Below are 25,000 nucleotides of genomic sequence, written 5' to 3'. Positions count from 1 at the left end.
GACTCGTTGAGTCCATAAGGGTTTTGCTGCTGGCCCACAGGAGCTGAGCTGGACCCACACCAACCCATGACAGGGGTCGTCTCCTCCAGCCTTTGCCTGAGGGAGGAAGCCCTCAAGGGCTGGAAGACGTTCTTCCCCCACCACGTGAGCAAATACAAATACATACATCTGCCATGGCAGCATAAGGGGTTTCTAAATAAAATGTTGTCAGCCACTCGCTGAGTGCTAAAGTGGTGTTAAGCTGCAGAAAACAGTATTTCCTTTGGCATTTCAGACAGTTTCGAACCAATGTTTGAAACTCAAAACCAGTGCCAAGCCTAAACACATCTGGTTGATCCCAGGCCACAAATAGCACAGGAATGCCTTCAACACCTTCCAGAACTGCCATACTGAAAGCTTAATTCCAAAATAGAGCTGACAAAAAATACTTGTCAGCATGATGCCACACGACAAAACTCAGCAAAGCATGATGCAACCGTGAGATATCCAGACATAACATATGGTGCAAAGATTGGAATTAGTGAAGACCGATCACCAAACTTAGATTGCAGAAGGCAAAAAATAAAATCAAACATTAGTACCTACAGCCAGGGTTTTTTTTTTTTTATTTTATTTTATTTTAGAAATGTCAAATTATAATCTCAGTGTCATACAGCTGAATGGCCCAGAGTGGTGCAACCATGCAGGCAGATGAGGTGCCAGTTGGTCATTATTTTATATTTCATGCTATTTTTATACATGTTAAAATGCTGGTGTTGGGTGCTTCAAATGCAGAGCCCTGCTTTGCATGTCCTACTGCTGGAGCAGATCCTTAGGAACTTATTAGTGAACTGGCCTGATTCCTTGAGCGTATTTATCATGCTTAGCTCATGCAGCATGTGACCAGAACAGGAATAAACTTCACACCACAGCCCTCCCATCCTGCCAGTTGTAAAAAGTGTGGTGTTTCTTTAATTCTTAATGAAGCAAGTGGAGGGAGAGGATGAGTACGGTGGAGAAAAGGCCAGCCAAGAGCAAAGGGCCGGGAAGATGGTCACTGGCTGTGCCAGTGTGGAAGCAAATCCAGCAGGAAAAAAATATAAATGCCTTCAGGCCGCTGAAGGATCTCAACTTCCAGGAAAACTCAAGCTGCTCCTCTATGAACCTGATCTGCTTTTTTTTTTTTTTTCCCGGGATGTGAGAGCACAGAAAGTCAGGCACAGAAAAAATTCCACTTCCATAGCAAAGTTGTTAAGAATGAATACCAAGGATTATGCTAATTTTTTTTTCCCCCCAATCTAGTCACAGCTACCTTCAAGTCCCACTGTGAAAGTTCACATTTAATAAGGTGTGATTAACGAATGCTCAAGGAAGCCAAAAACTGTGTGTTATGAAATGAAGGGGAGATCTGGCAGCAAGGAAAATACAGGAGAAACCACAGATAGAGTAACACAAGTGACAGGGAAATTAGTGGATGCCTGGAAATTAGGGCTCAGACTGCAATTCTTTGTAACAGAGTTTCCTAAGCTTGCACACATACAGGTTTTCTTTTTTTCCCTTGATTTCCCTTTACAGCAAAATTGAAAATTCAAGCTTGATATATTGAATTTTGGCAGTATTGCTTGTGTGTTCTGTTTCCTAAACATGCATTTCTGCCAATCTAACCTCTTGGTTAAAAGTCAAGCTTGAAGAAAACTCTGGGGTTTGAGCTGTAAATGTAATTTGGCTTTGAATCTCCAGCCTTGACCTGGGGGTGCACCAAATCCAGAGCTGAGGCAGCTCTACCTGCAATTCAGGGCACAAGTTTAGCCACGATGGGGAAATCCCATGGGTCTTAGCTCAGGAGATTTTAGCACGATCAAGTCACTTACTCAAATTAGCTTAAAATCCCAAAGCACTCTGAGCCTAAGCCCCTCCTCAAGCCCCAGCACTGCCAGAAGAAAACCCTCACGGGTGAGGTGGGAGCTTTTCCCAGCACTACCAAACACTCAATGGGATGCAGCTCTGCCAAGAACCAGCTGTCCTGCTGAGCCCTCTCAGAGCAACACATTATTGTCCCCTTCCTAATACCTCCACAATTGCTAATTTTGTTCCTTTTTTGGTGCTCCTAGACTTTCTGCTTTTCCTCAGCACCTTTTTCTGTGTCCTCCTCACTGAACTGCCCACGCTGTCTCAGTCCCTCCCTCTGACTTACTTTTCCCTAACATCAACAAGCCCAACCCTTGCCTTGTTCCACTTCTCCACAGTGCCACCCCTGCTCCATTACTTCAAATTCCCTGATTTTTTTTTTAATTCTTTTTTTTTTATGCTACATTTGATGCTCACTACACCCTTCTCTGTCCCATCCCTGGAAACATTTGAGGTCCGATGGGATGGGGCCCTGAGCAACCTGATCTAGTTGAAGATGTCCCTGCTCATTGCAGGTGAATTGGACTAGATGACCTTTAGAGATCCCTTCCAGCCCAAACCATTCCAGGACTCTTACCCCCACAGTTGTGCTCCATCCAGTTATCCATCGCTTTTCCTCTCCTCAAACAGAAGTCAACCACCTCCACTTCTTCTCACCTAGACTTGCCTCCACCCACCCTCCCCAAGGCTGGGTGATGCCCCTCAGTCTTTGCCTGCTTTGCTCATCCCTTCCATGTGCTACCCCTTCCCACTCGTGCTACCTGAGGCCTCCCCCCAGGCAGCACAGAGGTAGCCTGGCAGGTAAACATCCATATTTTATAAATAAATTTAGAAACAAGACGATTAAAATCCTTCATATTTTCATATTATTTTGTATTAGTATTTAAAAGGCCACACTAGAGCTATTTAGTCTACCACATCCACAGTTTTGATCTGAGGGAACCTGACAGCTTGAGCAAAGTTCTTTGTTCAGACACCACACAACATACCTTAGCAGTGTGCAGTGTGCAGCTGTTACAACACTAATTGAAATATGTTTTCAAATGTATCGGGTTTCCGGACATTTGCAGAAGAATTATTTTCTTCCCCCCATGTGCAAACCCCAGTATTTCAGCCGTTTAAAAGGAGTTTTTAATCCCTACAGCGTGTTAGTAGGCCATAAAATAAAGCTGAAGTGAGGTGTTTTACACTGGGGATGGGGATAAGTCTAGAATTGCAGGTGGATGCGGAGATCCTACAGTTGTAGGTGGATGGGGAGGACCTACAACTTTAGGTAGTCCTGGAATCCTTGAATGGTTTGGGTTGGAAGGGACCTTAAAGTTTATCTTGTTCCATCCCCCTGCCATGGGCAGATAACTTCCAGTATCCCAGGTTGCTCCAAGCCCTGTCCAACCTGCCCTTGGACACTTCCAGGGTTGAGGCAGCCACAGCTTCTCTGGGCAACCCGTGCCAGGACCTCACCACCCCCACAAGTCAAGTATTTCTTACTAATATCTAATAATATCTTCCTAATATCCAATATCCTAATACCTGAAAAAGTCCACTCTTTTTCAGTTTGAAGCCATCACCCCTTGTCCTGGAGCACTGTTGTGCAGTGTCATAACATCCATAACATCAGTGGGGTCGAGGCAAGCCAAAAGCAAGCAGATTGAACAGCCCGCTCCACAGGTTTTCCCAACCTCATCTGAGAGCACCTGTGTCCTCCGTGGGGGATGGAACTAGGAAAGAGGAACCCAAGGCAGCTCCCAGAAGGGCTCACGAAACACTTGTGTTTCATCGAGTGGATGCAGGATGTAAATGCCACATTTTGCAGTGAAACTAACTGATAAACGTCTCTCAAATATCCAAAGGAAATGTTTGGGCTTTTTTCATTTTATTGCACAAAAGAGGTTCCCACAGGGGCCCATGCTCAATCTACAGAGGGGAAATTATTACTAATCTGCTTGTGAAGTCTCTGAAATTGCATTTCTGTTAAAACAAAACAACAACAACAAAAAATCTCTAACAGTAAGTATCTCTCAATCTTCCTGGGCTAAAAGTCTTTGACTGAAAAGCTCTGCCTTTCCCATTTGCAGTGGTATAAAAGTCAGAAGACATCAGATCACAAGCTGTCACTGGTCCCAGACTAAATATCACCCACCCTTAGCCTAAGGCAAGTGGGTCTTTTTTCAGTGGGAGGGGGACAAACAGGAATCCCACTCTTTGGAGGAAAGAAGGAATATTTTTGTGGCAGTTTGTTTTTATTTTTTAAAGGCAGTTCTTTTGAAGCTGCTCAGGGGGGTTGGATGTTAGATGTAGTCCCAATGGAGATGGATTAGTGGCCAGAGCACAGCAAAGCGGTCAGAGGTGCAAGATAAATGCAATTTATATATAATTGCCCAAGCTGCACCTGTTCCGTTTTCAATAGGAGACCTTGTCTACAGAACAAATTTCACAAGCATAGAATACATCCTTTTTTTTTTTTTCTTTATTTGAGTGTAAAATGGGGAATTCGAAACTTGTATCAGAGTAAAGCAAGAAAAAATAACCTTTAAATAGCATGTAAATTTTTTATGAATCAGGCTCTAAATAAAGAAAACTCCCAAGCTGGGAATTCAAAATACTAGCCAGAGAGAGCTGATTTGCTACCAGGCTCAAGAACAATATTTAGTTTACAGAATCAATCTGGAAATAAAACTAGTGCTTGCATCAGCATGAAAGCTACAAAAATAAAAAAGAGGTCTTAATAAAATATACAGTGGAAAAGGAAAGGATGAAAGCACTAGCACAGCTATGAGGCCCTCGGCAGCCCACACAAGTAATAAAATAGAATATGATGTAATATAGAACAACAATGAAAGGATTTCAAATTTCTAGGTAGGATTCTGAAAAACTGTTTCCAGCTTTTGTTGCAGAGCAGGCACGCTAAGAGTTCCCCTGTGAAGCTACGATAAAGCTGGTGCGTGGCAGACATGGGCGTTGGCGACGGCAGAACAAATGCTAACCTTCACCTTACTTCTGAATCAGTGCTGGTGACCAGGGGGGGACTGGACCAGGAGCCAGGATATATCTCTTTTTCTAGATGCTCCATTCTTTTTGCTCTCCTGCTCGCTCACCCACTCCTGTTTTCCCTCCTTATCAGCAGCACGGAGATTTTCTTGCTCGCCAGAGCACCGAGGCTTTGCCATGAAGGCAACCAGCTTCTTCACCTTTCATAAGAAAAGTGTCTTGAACCCTGTGCTAAGCAGCTTGGAAAAATCTGAGATTAAACACATGCCCTGTTGGCTCAACTAATTTCAGCTTGACCAAATTAGGACGTGTCCATAAGACTTCACAGGAAGATCATGTGAGCACTGAATTCCTGCGCTACCTGCCATGCTCTGCACCCTAATTACAGTTCTGCAACTCCTGGCTTTAAAGAAATAGGACCATGTGAAGCTCAAACTCTAAGAGGAGCACATAACTTCGTTCAAATTAAACAGTATCCCTAAATTGACTTGGCAGAATTTGGTCCTGCAACAAGCAGTGGCCTCTACACTAAATTTCAGATGAGCCAAAACCAATGCAATTCACTCATTGCAGTAACACAATGAATTTTCCTTCTCCCATTGCAGAATACCACCAATACTGCATAAATTAAAAACTATGGATTGTGAAATATTGTGCCCTTTTTCTGCTGTGCTCGAGCTGTGGCAGGCATGGTGTACAGAGGTGATCACAGAGCAACTTGTTCTGCAGCTGCACGGTCCTACCAAAAGTTCTTGGTCTGACACAGAGAATCTGCTAAATCCTGTTCTTCTTGCCCTGACAGGGAAACTCAGCTCCACTGCAACACCTAAAACATTCTTGTTTTCTCAATTATAGCGCTTGATTAACAATAAATGATAGTTAAGGCATTGGTTGCAATAGGTATATGGACTGGGAGAAGGGGTGACAAATAAAAATCTGAGTGTTCCAATATCAGGAAAAAAAGTCCTAAGAAAGCACATAGATTGTTTTTACACAGGAAAACATCCACTTTTTGTGCTTCTCCAGGAAAGACAGGAAGTGTTTCAATTCCTCCTAAAGCATATTTTTTAATGAAGTTATAATGGATTAGATGATCAGCTGATCAAAAAAAAAACCCTCAGAAAAGAAGCCTTTTCTCTTTTTTAGGTGTCAAAAAGTTGACTGAAAACCTAGACCTGCTCTTACAATGACCCCAAAGGCAGAAGATGGTGCCACTTTCAATTCGGTTCCTTCCTGCAGTGTCACACCCATGCTATTAATGCAATTACAAGCTTCACCTGAAACTATCAAATTAATTTGAAATTCTCTCAAGATGCACCTGAGCCATTAGCCAAAGTGCCAGTGCAGCATGCCTCCTGAAGGCTGTGCATCAGGTATGGAGGTCCTCAGAGCTCCCAACCACCTCTACCTAGCGCTAACGCGATGCGTGGAGGCTCCACAAGAGCGAACACGTCCGTAATGACACTTCCCACTTCACACAACGAGTCCCATCGCAGGATCTCGGCCTGCATGAATTCAAATTTACGACGCCCCGGAGAGGCGGGCTGGTATCATTTCCTTCTGTTTCAAAGATGGGCGAAGGTGAGAGAAAGATGAAGCAGCTTGGTGCGATTCTCAGAGGAACTTCTGCGGCAAGGCAGAGGAGAAGCGCGGTGCTTTCAACCCCAGCGCCTGGACCTTTGCCACAAGACCGTCCCTCCCGTCTTGAAATGCCCTGCTCAGGTTTGGTGAGGTGCTGGAGTTCTGCTGTATTGAACGTGACACACTACACACGTTCTGGATCACAAGGCCGAGTCCCATAAAATTGACGAACGTAAAGTCAAGAAGCCAAAAGAGACAGAGGAGAGAGGGAGAAGGAGCTGCAGCGTTGCAGCTGTGTGGCATTTCTCTAGGCAGTGGGCTCCTGTGCTACTTCAAGACCATAACATATTTTTGCTTTTACGAATGCAGTTTATTTTGCAAATCAAGGTGATTGCACACATTTCAGCTTGTCAAATTTTCAGCCTTTCAACCATATGTCTGTCGACCTTATGGACTACCAACTTTATGGGATTCAACCATATGTCCAGATCCCGATATATATGAAGGCCAGTTCTAACATAAGAGCTTTACGGTAGTAGTGTAGTAAACCATAATGTTTGCAGATGGCTGTAATAAAATCATTCAGGAGAGGAAAGGTGCAGGGACGTAAAGCCTTCAAAGCTTCTTCTCCTGAATAAACAATTTGATCTGAATAATGTAGTGGTGGGAAGCACATTCCGCCAATGAACTGGCTGATCTAGTCCAAAATGTTGCTTTTAATTTTCTTTCCTAATCCCACGTGTATTTTAACTTCCTTTTGTATTTTCCTTTGTGGGATTAGCTTAGAATCTGGAAGAAAAGTATAAGGAAAAATAACAGAGTAAAGGATTTTGTTTTAAAGGCACAGTCCACTTCTGAATTGTAAATTTTTCATCAGTGAAATGCCAAATGGTTATGTGCGGCCTGGAAGATGTATTAATAGGGAGGTATAAGGTTTTTACTGTCACATGGTGAGATTGAAGGATGATGTGACTTGCTTCATTTCCTGAAGTGGGACTCAGCTTTCAAAGTTAAGGAAAGTTTCCTCCTGAGTAAGCTTTTTCTAACTCTAGGAAGTTGGAGTTTGGTTTATGTCCTGCTGCACAATAACTCACATGATAATTCACATTCCCTTTGTCTAACATAACTTGATATCTCTATTATTTGGGAAGCTCTGGTCCCGTTTTCCCCTGACTGAAACATGCTGAGCCGATGTGTCCCCCTCAGAGAGCTCTGCCCTGGCTGACAGTGGGGAAGGGAGCACTGTCTGTAAGGGGAACCATGGCCAGCATAGGTGTGATGGAAGGTCTTTTTCAAACCAAAGTATTTTTTAAGCTGACAATCCGCAGTGAGCTTTGCCAAACTTCCTCGAACTAGACAAAAATCAGTTCCTACTCAGGAAAGAAAGGAACCTTCCCCAGGCATTAACTGGGAAGTGAAAAAGTGAACTGCAACCTGCCTGTGTCGCTGGCTTGCAAAATCACAGCAAGAGAAACCCCCTTGAGCTGTTTACTTTCAGATAACATGGTCAGAGCCAGCTCTTGTGCTGCTAACATCAGTAGAAGTTTTTCTATTGGATAAAATGGAGAAGGGCCAGATAGTGTCTAAGAAACGAGAAATACACTGTCACTGTTCCTTCCCATGCCAGACTCTGTGCTGACCAAGTTGCAGCTCTTTCTGAGTGCTAGGGCCTGCCTCACTCCAAGAGGGCTTGTCCTGAGAGATGCTGAGTGCCACAACTGCCATCACAATCAGCCTGAAACCTTGCGTACCACCTACTGACATTCACCCCATCGCATCCAACTGTCCTTCGCCAAGGAACAGCCATTAAGGAAAACTAAAAAGTAAGCTGAACTGAGCAAAAGAATTTTTGAAGGCCTCATGACCTGCCAAACCCTTTGTGGCGCAAATGTGCTCATGAAAGACCATGAAGAACGCATCATGAACCTCGACCCTCCCCTCAGAGCGCGGGTGGCCGCCCTACCTGTGTGCTCGTATTTGTGTCGCAGCAGGGAACTGCTCTTCTGGAATGTCTTGTCACATAAGTCACACGCGTACATGCCACTTTCTGTCTTCTTGATCTTCTTTCGGGACAGACAGGAGTCGGAGTCCGTCATGTCGTCGAGGCCGGACATGTAGTCTGGGGTTCCATCAAGCAATTCTCCCTGCGAGGGAACCACTCGTCAGCGACACCTCCACCGCTCCTTCCCGCGGGGGAACCGACCACCCAGAGAAATTAAAAATTAAAACCACCTTAGGACGGTGGTCCCTCTTAGCCTAGGGACCCGCTGGCAATGAAACTCTGTGTAAATAATGAAGACTTTTCTACTTCTGTGCCTCGAACCAGCGTTCTGTCTCTGAGCACGCTGCAATAACGCGGTTTACGCAAACCGACAGCGTTTACCACATCAGCACTAAATGTTTTCAAGGAGCAGGAGGTGCAAAGGGGGAGGCTCTTCATGGCCACCAAAAGGTGTTATAATATTTTACAGAGGTAAGTGTAAGCAACAGCTAGGGGATCGCTCCTTTCAAAACACCAAAACTTGGGTGTATTCTGTATCTGTGGAAAGGTTTTAATTGAATTTTATATTTAGGTACAAATGTTATTATTATGCAATCCATTTAAATGTATGTCTCCCGACTAAAGGCCTCAAGCTATATTTTTATATTTAATTTTGTAATTTGAAATAGGGAATATTAATAACACTTTTTATCAATGTTCTATCTATGTTAAAACAGCCTTCAGCATTAAGCAATAATGAATGTGGATCAGTAAATTATTAAATTTCTTGATATTTATTTTGTCTTGATCCAAAGAGAGTGCAAACTTGCATGATAACATACATTTCCATTTGCTATCACACAGTTCAGTTTTCTTACACTAGGTTTGCACTAATTAATATTAGAGAAGATTAAATAGGCTTAAATACATTTACAAAGAGGGCAGATGTACTGTAAATTGGAATAGTGGAACAGCTGTTATGGAGGTGCAGTGCTATTTATGCTCCTATTGTGCAAAGAGGGATTACAGTCTGTAATGTAAAACCATACCTGATTTTCACATTTGAAACTATAAAACATTTACTAGTCAGTAAAATTACTAATAGACCGTAACAGGACATAGGGGAACAGGCACAAATGTAAAAAGAAATTATTAATCTATAATCAGTTAATCTCATTTAACTAAACTCTGTACATTATATCTGAATACACCCAGCAAAAAGCTATAAAAGTATCAGACTTCTGTGGAGCTGCTCTTTGCTACAGCCATGCCAGAGACAAAATCCTTTGCTATACCTGCACTGACTCTGGGACAACCTGAGGGAAGGATTAAGGGCTGTACCCAGGCACGAAGAAGTGCTGACCCAGATTATGTGTCCAGGGAAAGACTTTGTCTGCGATTAAGGGCCCTGGCTTGCTACCTCTCCAAATAATTTCATTTAATCTCTGCGTTTTTTCAAAGCTGTTCCAGATGACTGGCAGGATTAGAGGACTGGTAGTCTGGGAAGGGCAGCAGGTGGGCTGAAGGAAGGGGCTACAGGTCAACTTTTTTCATCCCCCAGACATTCATGAGAAGAGAGAACACCTTTCCCACACGCAGTGGATGACCAACCCCCCAAAAACACGGAGAAAAAAGCTTTGAGGGCTTTCAGTGGAATACAGTGGCTATGAGGCCATATGGACCTCTGCTTAGAGGAATACAGCTTTGCTTCCAAGTGTGGGAATGGCCCCCAGGGGGTCTCCGCTGCTCCTTTTCCCCATGGTGAGATGTAGTTATGCCCTGAAGAGATAAGAGATAAATTTCCCTACAAAGTTTTCTTTTTTTTTTTTTTTTTTTTTTTTTTTTTTTTTTTTTTTCCCTTTAGGATGGGATTTTTCACAGACATTATTATTATTATTATTTCTATTTAGATACCTATCTAAGAAGAAACAGCTGAACTCTTAACAGAACAAAACCATCAAGCATTATTATGCCTGTTCAAAGTTACTGGTACTGCTTCTGAACCCAGGCAGAGGTACTTTTAAGGTAACTGCAGTTCATTTTCCTACTCCACCACATTTTTGCAAGTTCAGACTTAAATAAACTCTGCTAATTTTGTCAGAAATGTTGACTGCAGCTTTGGGGTTTTTCTTCTGTGAGAGGACATGTCACAGAATGCTAAATTCTAGCCTTTTGGAGGAAAAACAGTTGCAACAATTTACCTGAAATCCTTGTTTCCGCTGGTACTTTCTCCTTTGCTGCATATCGGCAAAAGTAGCTGCTCCAGTTGGGTAGGTATAGGCCATATGTGGTAGGAAGCTCATCTGATCTAGTCCTGGGTATGGTCGCAGCCCAGGGATACTGGTCTGGACTGGTGGCATAAAAGTGGCTGGGGGAAATGCGCTCTGTGGTGGAAGTGTTGTGTATAAAGGTTTGGCACTAAATGGGTTCATACCAAATACTGGGTTAGTGCTTTTATCCAGATTATTTGAATTAGAAAACTCCTTCTTGATAAAAGTCAAGTTCAGCGGCTCATCTGAGTTTTCAGATGATGAAGAAACACTGTTGTGTTCTAAATTTACACTATTAGATTTTGTTTTGTTCTTTGTGGCTATAATACTTTTGGGTTCCTTCATTTGTTTTGGTAAAGACAAGTCCAAAGGCTCAGCCTGAAGCTCCTCAGAAGAGAAACTGTTTGGAGTGTAAGAACTACTGTGGGAGTTTTTAGAAGATGTGGAAGAAAGATTTAAAGGAGAAGGAGTATTGCTCCTAGAGTGGTCCAATTTATCAACTGGCTTAATATTGGTAAAATGAGGAGGTTTTGTTAGCCTGAGAGGAGTATCACAATTAGTAACACTGTTATGGAGTTCAGCTATAGATGGTGAAGTTATAGAGTCCACAGGCTTTATTGGAGATCTGGCTGACAAAGAGTCTTTAGTGGGAGTGTTGTTGGTGGCAGCCAGCGCCACCTTGGCACTGGCCCTTTCCAGTGATGGTGACCTGGAACTTGAATACTGGTAGACTTTTCTTTGTTCAAACCATTCCTTCACAAATTCCTGAGGAAGGCCAACAGCAATGGAAATTTTCAGTAGTTCATCAGAGTTGGGTTCCATATTCATAGCATAATACGCTTTAAGTACAGACATGTGGTCCTTGTATGGGTTGATGGGGCTAGTCATTCCTTTCTCAGAAAGTACTGATGACAGCAAGAGGGTTTGCTTATCAAACACTCCAGGTTTGTTGGGAACCATGTTCTCGTGAGGCTGAAGGACTGCCTTGATTTCTTCGTTCATTTTACACAGGTAACGCTCATGCTGATGCAACGGAATGGGACCAGGAAAGCTTTCTTTACAGAACTGGCATGAAAATGGAGTGGATACGTTGTGGTTCTCTATCATCTTGTCTTCAGTTACCAGGTCTATTAGGGTTCGCAGCTTCTCTTTTTTAATGTTATTGAGCTGCCTCCTTGAGTCTGTGGTTAAGCTCTGGAGGCAAGCTTTGGCTTCATTGACTTTCTCTAATGTATAGTCAATAATACTTTTAGTGGCACCATTATGACTTACTACTGGAAGACCCACGGGGGGAATATTGGGGGAGGTAACTCCTTGTTCCTCGGCTTGAGAGCATGAATCCTTCATGTGGTAAACCTTCAACTTGGAGATCTCTTCAGCCTTGCAGTCCATTTTCTGCCTGGAAACCGTGTTGTCCACAATCTGTAGGACCTTCTGCACCTCGCTTAAGTTACTGCCTACCGCAGGAAACCCGAGCAGTGGTGCTTCCATCCCTACACCTAAGTGCTGCATTGGACTCTGAGCAGAAGCGTGAACTCCTAAGGGGCTGGTTGCTCCAAGTCCACCATTCATAAAAGGACTAGTTGCACTAAACCCATGTGAGGCCATAAGAACCTTGTATTCATTGAAATCTAGTGGTTCTGTTTTAATTTTCAGTAGGCCTGTTTGTTCAGACATACTAAGTGGTTTGCCATTCTCCAGCTTGTTTCTCAGCTGTGTAATGGCTGAATTAGTAGGAGAGGAAGATACAGAGTTAGGAGAAGAACCCGTCTTGATATTGTTTCTCATTCTGCCATTCACAGAGATCAAACCAATACACTTCTTGCTGCTGATGTGCGAACTGTAGGAGCCAGAATGGGAGAAACGTTTCTTGCAGTTTGGACACTCATATGGTTTTTCACCTAAAATGATAATTAAAGCCAAATGTTAATTATCATTGTTGCTGCCATAATTGCAAGCGATCGCATTTGATGCCTAACCGATTGACTGTGTATCCACTGATTAATAGTGAGGGAATTCTAGGAATAAGGCCACACACCACCACTGCTTTACCCTCCTCTTTCTATCGGTCTTGAGGTCAGTTTGGGCCCACGGTCTCCAGCTGGCAACGACCATCAAGGTATGAGACTGGCTCCAGACTGACCAGGGCAAGTCACAGGTGAGTACCCTGTGGGCAAGGGAGTAAAATCAAATCAAGAATGTTCAAATTGGTCCCTCTTCTTTTTTTTTTTTTTTTTCCCCTCCTGAAAAATGGAATTTTCACTGGATATGAGCACGGTGTGACAAACTGAGTCCCGCTGTTAGAACCTCCACGTCAGCACTGGTAGAGCCTGTGCTTGAGCAGAGCCTGGTGACATTTTGTGTTGCTGAATGCTGTGTCAAGCAGGGGAGCCAAAACGCCCAAGTCATTCAATCTGAGACGCTTGGCTCTCACTCGTTATCCGAGAATATGAGTTGCATTTCACTCGGGGGGGGACTTTTTTGTTTTGGAAAATATAATGGACTCTTCAGGTTCCGACTGCACGGCAATGAATGAGCGCTTCTGAACTCAAACTGCCAAACAATCTATATTATTTGCAGGAAGCTTTACTATTTCCAAATCTTTCAGCGAGACCGTGGTATTAACAGCATGATAAATGAGGATGACTCAGATATCACTTATGAAATACCTTAGTAGCTCCAAGAAGCCAGAAGCAGAACTGTGTAAATTTTAAGCGGTCTTTAAAACTCAGCTAATTAAACAAAATGCAAATGAGCACACCAGCACCTCCGCTACTCACCACTGTGAATTCGCAGGTGTTCCTTCAGATGGTGTTTATATTTGAAGGCCTTGCCACACTCAGTGCATTTGAACTTGCGATTGCCTGCTCCTTGGGTCAGCATTTGGTGCTGGGAGGAAAAGAAGAAAAAAAAGAAAAGAGATACCAACATGAATTTTATGCAAGAGAAACCATGAATTTCAGGCTTAAAAAACAAAAATGAAATTAATGTGCCTCTGAATTCATCAAGCGGACCAAGAGGTCTGCATGTACATTTATTTGTCTCATCAGTGTTGCAATAAAAATCAAAATGTTGGCAGTAAACCGAAACAAATGAGAAAGTACTTTCACATGAGCATTCGATATTTGCTTTAGAATTATTTCCTAAGTCTCTCATCAGAAATGTGTTGCTTTAAGGTATCTTACGATGAGAGAAACAGTTTTATAAGAAGATTTGTGGCTCTTAATATTCCTAGCAGATTCTGAACATGTGGGACTCGGCTTGTTTAAAAATTCTGTTTACTGCGTGTGGAGGAAAGAGAGAAACACTGTCGTTAGTGGCATTTCGTGTAAGATTTAGTTCATTATCAAGCAGAGAAGACTGCATCTTCGGCATGAGCTGCTGCTGGAAATGTTTTTTTAAAATCACAGAGCAGCAGGAAAGACTTGAGCTACCTTTTGTGCCATGTTTTCCCCCCGGTGCTCTTCTAAGGGGTGAGGGAAAGTTGAAAGTTAAAAGTGGTGTAAAGATACAATCAAAGGCAGCTGACCTTTTTGCAACAAGCAAGAAAAGCCCCATGACTTTGAATTTGGAGAGAGGGAAAAAAAATAATTAATTAAAAAAATAATTATTATCTTGATGACAACATCCAGCCAACCACGCTGGATGCTCAAGGTAGGAGGTCAGCCTTTTGCAGGCAGCCACAACAAGACAAAAGCCTTTCGCAGGGGCAGGGAGTGTGGAGAAAAAAAAAAAAAAAAAAAAAAAAAAAAAAAAAAAAAAAAAAAAAAAAGGGGGAAAAGAAAAAGAAAGAAGGGGGAGAAAAAAAAAAAAAAAGGCAGCGCCGAAACGGTATGACAACTGCGAGGGTGTGCTGCCTCTTCCCACATTCCTGGCGAGACAGATGGTGTTACATGGGACACAGGGAGGTTTGTTCAAACAGCAGCAACCTTCAAAGATCAAGCAGAGCCCAGCCCGCCGCGCGCCATTGAGGGACCCGCGCTCATATGTTGCTGAGTTGCATAAACAAACAGCAACAGCTGTTTTGTCTCCCCCCATCGCCCTCCGAGGACTACTATAAACTTTAGTTGTGCCACTGTTAATATGATACAATCATTTTAATTTACTAATTGTAAATGCCATGAGCAAATGAGGGGACTTTTCAACACCAAAGCTACCATTCATAATGCGCCAGTACCAGCGCGCTCTCGCATGTGAAATTTCAGGCGCTTACGTTGGATAAATATCGAGGCGGGTTTTTTTCCCTCCCCTGGTGTTTTTAATGATACGAAGCAAAAGAAAGAACCTTACAGTGGATCAGGTTGGGAAAAATATACATGGGTTTCTCTACTGGAAAAGCCATGGGAAGGAAAGAATAGGAGAAAGCGCTCTGGAATAATTTATATTGATTTAAGATCAAGCAAAAGATACGGTTCTCTTAAAAAATGCTAATTGCAAAAATCGCGTGATTAGGAAGATGTGTGTTTGCCTAACTGCATTTACCTTATGCTGGGAAAAACCTACCAAGAGAAATACAGCTGATCGTGATTTTCAGGTTTTTAAGGAAAATAAATACTGCATAAAGCCTTTATAATTTGACACAATGCACGCAACTATTTATTTAACTTATAACCATGCCATTTGACTTTCCATTAGAGCCCTCCTCAAGATGGGTTTTCAGAAGTAGTTCTCCAGCGAGGAGTAGCTTCCATGCTGGTGTGTAAAGAGTTTTGTGGCACAGGTCTATGCCCAGCCTGTTTAGGAGCACTAGGGAAGCTCAGTCACCTGTTTGAGACACGCAGGATTTCCTTAAATGCGGCACTGATATAATATTACACGTATCCCATCGAGGAAAAAACTACTTTGATTTATTGCAGATACACTGCCGGGCTATACAGATGAAAGCCATGCCCAGTTCTAGGGGCACAATCACAAATGATAGCCTGTATGTACTGTAGGAAGAGCTCTTCTCAAAATGTGTAATTATGTTTAACAAACTATTATACACAATGCACGTAATTTCATGTGATTGAAAAGGTTCCTCAAAAAGTAATGAAAAAATATTAGTGGATCTTTTAGTACGTCTTGGAGTTCCTATCTGCAACACTGCAAAGTAAAACTAGGTGAAAAATGGAATTAAAATTGCTGAGATGTTTAATAATGTATAATTAAAATGCTACAGTTTCATTCACTTTTTGAGGAACATAAAAACGAAACTAAAGTCAAGTTAAAGTGCAAATAAAATTTCTAAATTAGAAATTAACACACTCATTCGATCGTGAACATAAGACTATTAAATCATATTAGAAGAGACCATCAAAAAATCATTTAGACCTCAATTAAAGCTATTACCATTAAAAGATCTGCATCTTCAAAATGCCATGAAAAATTAATAATGATTGCCAATCAAAGCAATATCGTTTCTCTAAGGGGTTATTACAGAAAGAAATCACTTAAAACCAGCCCCCCACCTGATCTGTCCCTGGCTTGTGTGTCACCATATGCCGCTCGAGCTGGGTGCGGTAGGCAAACGTGTAGTTACAGAGAGGGCACGAGAAGTTCTCCTCGTTCTTCTCGTGGCGGTACTTGATGTGCTCCTTGAGGGACGTCAGGCGCTTGTAGCCCCGGTCGCAGTAGGGGCAGGTCAGCAGTTGGGCGAAGGCATCTGGAGTTCCAGGTGGCAGGTCTGCGTCCCGGGATGGTGGGGGGGGAGGTTAGAAAGAGAGGCAGGCCAAAAGGTCAGCAAATCAATGGCAGCTCATGGGCTGATTGCCCGGGATGGTATGAGAGGAATCGCCGCAATCTGCCGCCCGGGAGGGAGGGACGGCGCTTCCAACCGGCGGGCGGGAGGCACCGGCACCCACGCACGCCCACGGCAGACTCGCAAGACCCGCTCTGGACCCCGCCGGGAAATTAATTACGGGCATCACTCCTCCCGCAGACCTGGCTGGCTGGAAAACTAAGAAATACTTTTCCTGATCAATTGGCAATTTGCATTCCAGCCCCAGCTCGTTTCATTACTTATGCCATTGACCAAATCCTTCCTACCAACGCTTCTCCGATTATTTATCAAGGCACCAGAGAGCAATAGGCCTGCTGCCCCGTCTCTTGTTGCATTAAAACTCTATTAAAACTCCCCAAACTCCCAAGCAGAGCAGCAGCCTTTCTCCCCTTTAAATTCAGCTCTTCAGTTCACCCACCAAATAATACAAATGTGCTGACTAAAAAATCACAATACACTGAAATTACAGCCCCAATCTTTGCTCATGAAATTCCATGCCGCTGCAGCTGTTCTTCAATTTTTAAGGTAAACACCCAGGCATGTAGTGCATTTATAATTGCAACAGCTGCACGAGGTCAGGATACTGGCTAAAAATGAATTACAGTCTCACCATTTTCTTCTTGCCCATTGGCCTCTGGAGTGCCAAGGCGAGACAGTTCCTCGGGGGCTTCAGGGTAAATAATGGCTGTGTCGCTGCGCTGCAGGTACTCCGCTATGCTGACTGCATGCCCATCCCCTTCCTCCAGTTTCCTTTTGGCAAAATATTCCTCAAAGTCCGACGTGCAATTTGCGCTCTTCACTAAAATGAGAGAAGGGGAAAAGAAAGGGGGGGGTTGAGTGAATCCTCTCCAAGAGCTTGGGTTGGTCAGCAACATTATGCACAGGTTGAGCAGATGGGCTTGAGCTACAAAGGCTGGGGCTGCAGCTGGATCCTTGCTCTCATCGGTCTTGCTCTAGCTCCTAATAAAATTAATGTGGGCTTTCCACCAGCGTGGATGGAAGTAAGGGCAGGCAGTTAAATTAACAAGAACACGGGCTCTACGGGGCAGCAGGAGAAGTTTATGAGCCTTGGGTAATGCAGGTAATCTTTCATTGCTGGAACCTGAACCTTCAGAGGGCTCCTGGGGACCCACGGCTTTTGGCATGAGCACAGCTCAACCTACAGGACTGAGCTCAGCTGCCCCCAGATCCTGCAGACCCCGAGACAGTCCCCACATGGGAGGTCGTAGTTGCAGGTAGTAAAAGACCAAACTATTTCTCCAAGGCCAGGTCCTGCCTCAGGTTGCTCTTCCATGGCAGGCACAAGAAGAGAATTGTTCGCATCTTCCCTTATTTTTTATTTTTTATTTTTTATTTTTTATTTTTTATTTTTTATTTTTTATTTTTTTTCTCCCCGAAAAGTTAACTTACAATGGGAGAATAGGTTGTTTTTAAAAAAGTATCGCTTCAGGATTTCTACAAATAGAACCACATGTTTGAGACCATAACAGGGATACCAAGCCTCAAACCACTTTGACAGTCCATACAAGAGTTTTCCTTGTTTTCCTTAAATGTAAACCTAATTTTTTTTATTGTCCATGCAATGTCCATGAAACATAATATATGCTCAACCACAAAACATCCTGTTACTAAAAATGTGTTTTTCTCCTCCATGTCAGAACAGTGCCTAAAGAAAAGACATTAAAAACTCTTTGATGCTATAGACAAATAATAATATAATTATACTAGAAAAAAAAAAGGAGTTGATGGTTTTCCTTCTCTAAATTGTTTTTTTGTTTGTTTTTTAATAAGTCTAGTTGGTGGCAGGGTACTAATAAGACTTGTTTTTAACTGACCATAAATGACAATAACAGTTTATGATTGATTAAACTTTTTATGTATTTCTGCTCAGGAGAAATAAGAAAACGAGGCAAAATCATAAACTATTCTTTAGTTCATGTAAAAGTAAAATATTAAATGGCATGACTCTGCAATATGGAACAAACTTATGGAAATCAAAGGGGTTACGTTTTGTAACCACTGGAAATGAGACATTAACCAGCTCCTTGGCGTTTAGAAACGGGTAAATACTTTGCCTCAGTTTCCTACAAACATGCAAGGTGATGCTGGCAGTGAAAACAAGACATGACCTCTGGCTGGGGCACAAGTGGGAACCTGAAGCGCCTGATTTGAAGCGCTGATCTCGGCGTCATCGATAAAAGTAGATATCCGTCTCTGCAAACCTCATCCCTTTAGCCGATAAAATCAAATCCTCTGGCTGAGACAAATATGCCCTATTTTTCATATGAGCTGAGCAGCTTCTCAACTGTTCTGCGGCATTTTAGTGACAGTGACCAAATGGCACAGGGCACGGGACCCCGGTTGTGGAAAGAGACTTCTGTTCCTATCGCAGCAGTTTTGCAGGGAATAGCTACACCACCACAGAGCTCCTCTTGGTCCTTCTGTAGCTCCTGTTATCATTTGCTATTAGCATGAGAAATGATATCTCCCCTTTTAACACCAAAATAAAGCAGCATCTAGAGAAGGGGAGTGCGAGCGTGGAGAACAAGGCTGAGTACATTACCTCCATTTTGTTGCTGGGAACAAAATGGTGGTTACTGAGTACACCTTATACACAGGAGTATCAGAGTAGGTTTAGGACTTTTTTTTTTTTTTTTATCAGAAAAAAAAGCTGAGGCATTGTTTTTTACACAGGAAAGCCACCTTTTCATTCCCCTTGCTATGCCTAGATCTTCCAAGTGTTGCAAGATCATCCACCTTAACACTACCCCTTCTCCACTCCTTCTCTTGGTTTAGCAATAGATCCAAGGAAAACAAGTTTATTTTTACCAAATTTAGGCCGTGAGCCAGTAAGTGCTACCTGTGAAGCAAGGAAAGGGAGCTTTTCTACAGAGAGGAGAAATGGGAGCAGGAAGAGAAAAGGGTGGGATGGTTCCATGGGATGGTTTCCATGTGTCCTCCTTCTCCTCCAGGCAAGCTGTGAGGTTTTGGAGTTTGCAACTGCATTTATAGTATGGGGATTCAAACCACAGAGCAAGGCTTGAATCAGTATTAGGAGCTTCCATCCCAAACTTGAACCCAAATGAGGTTCTTCCTTCCTGCCCCCAAGTCTATCTGGAGGCTGATCCAACAGGCTGTGGAGGACTGCTGCGATTATTACTGGCCTTGGCTTCCTAATTCTCTGGATTATGTAGCTTCTATGTCTGTGCATGCAATCCAGGAGCTAAAGCAAATGTTTATGTCTACATTGTAAACCCCTAAAAACAAGGGGATTTAGTGGAAAAGCTGACAGATCCTTAACTGAAACAATACAACCAGTGCTGCAACGCTGCAGATTAACACAAATAGCGAAAGGTGACCATGTGGATCTGGTTTCTCACCAGCAATGTTACTGACAATTCAGACATGGCTGGAAGCTCACCCAGTGTTACTAAAAAGACCCATCTGATAACCATTAGGCTTCTCTCTCGATTTCTGGGGGGGAAGACTTGCTTCCCCACTCCATATCCTAATTTATTTTCCATGCACAAAGCCACGTTCCCAGAGTCCTCGTGGGCTGACACTGCACACACATTGCACATCCTCCCCCTGCGACGCAAGAATTTCAGCGGGATCTACAGTGTGTGACCTCACCAAAGAAGTCTTTTTTAAATTAATTATTGGAGCCTGGAGAGCAGAAATATTTTCAGGTCCAAAAGCTGATGTGGCTGCGTCACATAAAATTAGAACACATTAAGGAAAGCTATCTTTGGAGGCATTTAGGACCTTTCAAGATAAAGTGAGAGAGAGGTTCAAGGAGCTTGGGAGACCAGTTATTTTGTGTGGGAACTCGTCCTGCGAGATGGTGATAGCTGCCCTTAATCGCAAACAAAGCTAATAAAACCACAGCCTTCATTAGCCAGGAAGTGAGAGGCCCCCATTGGTACACACAGATTACAGCCTGAAAACGGCCTGTCCTCCAACCTGCCAAGTTTTACTTCTGTTTTCCTCCCCCTGAAAGTTTTTCTTTCCCTTCTTTAAATTATATTAAAGAGATCTTTACTTGAAGCTTGTCAGATCAAAACCAGGAAAATTTTTCTGTTTGGTTACAGGGATTTTGTTAATCTATTTTCTGTGAACATCCCACTTGCAATAACCCTAACAGGTAAAATAAAATAAAACATAAGAATTTTTTCATTCAGATTTTAAAAACCTCTTCTGTTAAATATCACGTCTTCAAGTCACCATCGCAGAACTCCCAAGAAATATTTACAAATTCATTTAGCAGGATCAAAGAATAAAATTTTCACTCTAATGGTCACTTTTGCATTTCTACTATACTACGGCTCATTATAAAAATGCAGCTGATTATTGTATGGATAACAAGATTTCTCTTTAAGTACCACTAGGAAGTGACCACTCTGACAATAGCAGAATAATTTAATGGAGACTTTTCCTTTTAGTTTTCTTCCTCTGCTAATGACTTTCTGCAATGAATTTGATGTCAAAAATGAGCCACAGTTATTACACGCACCTACAGAAACTCGGTGGTTGGATGTATCTGAATGACTCTAAAAATGTGTCTCCTATCTCTGTGCTCAGCCCAGGTCACGGAGCACTGCGAGATCTCGTGTCAAGAGGGACAGGCACGTTGTACTAAACAAAAGTAACCTCCTTGGCTCATCTGGAAGAACCCATGTTAATCTGTAGGAAGCCCTAACTGGCTTTCCCAGAGACCAGGAGGTCACTGTGGAGTGGCTTTTGCCGAAGATGGAGTCACTGATCCAACGTTTTTCCGTGAGTCTCACCTCAGCTATGTTACTGAACATCAGTATTAAATCCCCCTGCTACCAGTAGGGTAAAAACTGAAGCCAAACACTCAAGACAGGCTCAAAGCCTATAGAGAGGCTGAAGCAGAAAACTTTGAACACTTCCCAGACTATCTGAGGAAGGATTTACAATGGCTCAGGGACTCAATTCTTCCGTTTCCTCCTCAAATAATCGTTGGGGCACTTCAACAGGCAAGTTGGGGGAGTTCTTACTCTGCATGAAGAATGCTGCAGCTCCTCATAGTCACCTGGCATCTTCCACTCAAGATGAACAGACTGGCAAAGGCTTTTAGTTTATCAGATTATTTAATTAAATGATCTGACATTGCTCTTAAAAGACTATGGAGACAGCAGTGATTAGAGAAACATGTTTTACCCAACCTGCCAAGGCATAAGCCTCCGCTGCAGAAGGCTCTGAACACCTCAGTGACAAAAGATTTGAATTAAATACCAGTAGAGCACCAGACAACTCGTGATGGTTACTTGAGCAAGCCACCCATTGCAGCTGGAGTAAAGAGGAGCCTCAGACTTTTGCACAGGACATTTGGGGAAGGAAGGAATTGCCAGGTGCAACACCCAGAGCAGCTTTTGCATTTTGAGCGCAGGCGGCCTAAATGCAAAGTACTCTTTGAGCCACGAGTTTGCTGTGCACAAAGCTGGGCAGGGACAACCCTTATTTTCTCCTTCAGAAAACTGGCTTCAGTAGAGGCAGGACACCCCATGGACCCCAAGCAGGGTTAGCAGAGGGGTCATCATGGTGGAGGTCGGTGACACCCTGGCCCCAGAGAATTGTTGTGAGGCCAACACTGAGCTGGGAGACAAGGCCATCAGACACAGGAAGGGAAGGGGCTAAGAGGACATGAAGTCCTCCCCTTCAAGCAGACCACATTGCAAGTATGAAAGAGTCAAGGCCTGTTATGGTAAGGAAAATATGTGCAAAGGAAGTCACATGGACTGATAGGGGACCTCAAAGGCTCTGGTAATGGTATTTCAGATAAGCATCAAGTCTTATTTCTGAATCAGATGTCTTTTAAAGTCCCATTTCTCCAAATGCTAAGCACAATTTGTCACTTTATTACCACCTCTTGGAAATAAAACAAGCTTTTAAAATACATATGTGTAGCCAGTTCTGCACAGCAACACCATTTAGTACCTACGTAATGATGAACTGTGCCTGGGTGCCACCCTCCTTTCATGCATAATAAATCTAATGGATGAAGAAAGCAGTGACATGGTTTTATTTTCCTGTTATTTTCCCCCTCAAAAATGACAAAGTAAATTTCTTGTGTTGCTTAATAAGAGCATTGGGGTTTTATGTGGGTGTTGCCAACATTAGGAAAGTGTGAGTAATAAAATGCTTGTGAGACTTAGGTACCACCTTTTACAGTAATATTTGTGGAGGATATTACCTTTGAACTAAATCTCACAATGGAATGCATAGAAATGTAGTTATACTAGAAAACTCTTAATTATAACTGTGTAAATCTATCTGCAACATCTCAAATTGTGACTGAATGCAGAAGAAACACTGGGTGATGTATGACATTCAGCTGTGCTGAGGATGGAGTGGGGCCTTTTGGAAAGAACATGGTAAACCCCTGAATTCGTCTGGATTAGAAAATACTAACAGAAACCTTTTGCTGGTTTGCTCTGCTACAGAAAAAAAAAAAGGAGATGGCTCAGAGGTGATGCCTGTTAAATATCTCTGTCCCCTTTCTTATTCCCCCAAATGTATTGATTTATAAGAGGAGGGGAAAGAAAGAGATGCAGAAAGTGTGGGGGGAGATTAGCCAGAAACATTATAATCTCATAAATATGCATTTAAAGTGTGTGTGTCTGTGTATCTGTGTAAGGGGTTTATGTGTGTCACGCTGAAAAGATATTTTCAGTCTCTGAAGTAGAGAGAAACTGTGCACCATCTGAATCCGGGGCTGCCAAGGAGGGTGCACCCCATCCTCATTACCAAGGTCTTTGTAACCCTCCCATTAAAAAACTACTGTATCTTGGCTCAGCTCCTTTAAACTATCCGAGGCTCACCCTCACTGGGAAAACATCTCCTCGTGCTGCTGAGAACTATTATCTCACAGGGATGCAGCTAAAAAGAGTTGGGGGCTAAAACCTTGCAGGGCATGGGAGAGGGTAGCAAGGACTATCATTGCAGGAGTTGGTGGCTGCGCTCTTGTGATCAGTCTATGGGGAGAAACTAAAAACCGGGAGAATTGCACATATTTTTCCAGACTGCCCAACTGAAAACAAGTAATAAATTGTTTTGTCACTCTCACTCTTCATGCTCAGCTAGTTTCGCGTGCGACCAAAGGGAAGGGGTGCTGGCATCATGCAATACCTTACCTGTACCATTGTTTCCGGTGGTCTGAATTGTGGCTTCAGGCCCCATAGTGTCATAATCTTCCTTCATTTCTTCTGTGAAATAAAGCATGCACACTTTTTAGCATGGGCACGGCAGTGAAAGCCTCACAAAGCTGGGGAGCACACTGCGGTGCCGGGGGAAGATCCCACTCGGGCAAGGAGAGAAAAGAGCTGTTGTGGACCTCTATACAATGGCTTTGTTCTGGGAAGTGAATGAGTTCAGCGGTGCTGGAGGGGTGAAAACTTATTTACTTTAAACATGACAGCAAGTGGTGGAAAACAGAGCTGTTTGTTCGCAGCCAGTGAAGGGCTTTTCCCAATATAAAATCTAATAAGTATCCGGGTGAGAAAAAGGGAATTTTTTTTGTTCTTTTTTCTTCTACATGTTTAAAGGAAATAATCAGTTAACAGACCCTGTGAGGTCTATACCTGGAAGAAAATGCAAATACAGGAGGAAGATGTAAGAACTTCTTCTATCTCCCTTTCTATCTATCTATCGTCACACAGATCTGAGCTGTCATCGTCATTTTAACCTCATTTGAGGCACAGTGTTTATTAATATCAACTGGTGCAGAAATGTGACAAATTTTCAAGTGTGGGCAGTTCTTCTCTGCCCCTACTATTAGTTTGCATCTTCTGTGCCCTGACAAAGTTGGCCTTTATGGCCATAAATTGGATTAATTCACATGCAAATGAGCATGACGTGCAGAATTATTTACTATGTATTTCTCATGGATCAGTTTACTTTCCATGAACCCAGGGGTTTGGAGTGAGTTAAAATAGCATTTGGAGGAGGCTGGATGCAACTCCATTGCTGGGGAGAACACTTTTTTCCTGGATGTTTCAGCCTGCCTTGCATTGCCTGTCAAACTTGGTTTCTTGCTGCTAATTTGTTAGTTCATGTGCAACAGGTATTCACACATACAGCCAGGAGAAGATTTAACCCTCCAAAGGATTTTCACAGGCAAAAAAAAAAAAAAAATTATACAGAGCGTTTCCTTCTCGCCTTTTCAACTCCTAAATGCCAGCCTTTCTTTATCTGAAGATGTGTACAAACATACAACCCCTCCCTTTTTCTTTTTTTGAGTGAGAGAATTTAGTAATTGAGATTTAAGTGAAAAAAAATCTGCTTTTATCTTTCACTGAGCTGCACTTACAAGAAATAAAATGGCAAAAGGAACTCAGAAATGGTTCAACAATGACCAAATAAATTAAAAAAAAAGAGAGAATTTCCCAGAAACAAGCACCAGTCGATGATGATTCAGGAAGATGGATGCTGCTCAGCCAATCAAGTGATAGACTGGCAAGAAGATCAAAGCATGCTATTAAAATCTTATTGATACATGAAGCATTAAAA

General features: G+C 42.8%; 1 protein-coding gene across 2 annotated transcripts in view; it reads right to left on the bottom strand.

Annotated features, from left to right (window-relative positions):
- ZEB2 (zinc finger E-box binding homeobox 2) overlaps positions 1 to 25,000 on the bottom strand; it is a 118,397-nt gene that overhangs the window by 2,747 nt on the left and 90,650 nt on the right. For both annotated transcript variants that reach the window (XM_027890663.1, XM_027890664.1), the window contains 6 exons: positions 23,626 to 23,697; positions 17,079 to 17,267; positions 16,158 to 16,372; positions 13,488 to 13,596; positions 10,639 to 12,608; positions 8,420 to 8,600 (listed from right to left, as the gene is read on the bottom strand). In XM_027890663.1, the coding sequence (XP_027746464.1) occupies positions 8,420 to 8,600; positions 10,639 to 12,608; positions 13,488 to 13,596; positions 16,158 to 16,372; positions 17,079 to 17,267; positions 23,626 to 23,697 (2,736 nt within the window). The remainder of the gene's footprint in view (positions 1 to 8,419; positions 8,601 to 10,638; positions 12,609 to 13,487; positions 13,597 to 16,157; positions 16,373 to 17,078; positions 17,268 to 23,625; positions 23,698 to 25,000) is intronic.

The sequence above is a fragment of the Empidonax traillii genome, unplaced genomic scaffold (genome assembly GCF_003031625.1).
Source record: "Empidonax traillii isolate 1590-97213 ecotype Southwest subspecies unplaced genomic scaffold, ASM303162v1 scaffold294:size1087701, whole genome shotgun sequence".
NCBI lineage: Eukaryota > Metazoa > Chordata > Aves > Passeriformes > Tyrannidae > Empidonax > Empidonax traillii.
Note: the sequence above shows the minus strand (reverse complement) of the source record. Positions and strands in the feature narration are given on the sequence as shown.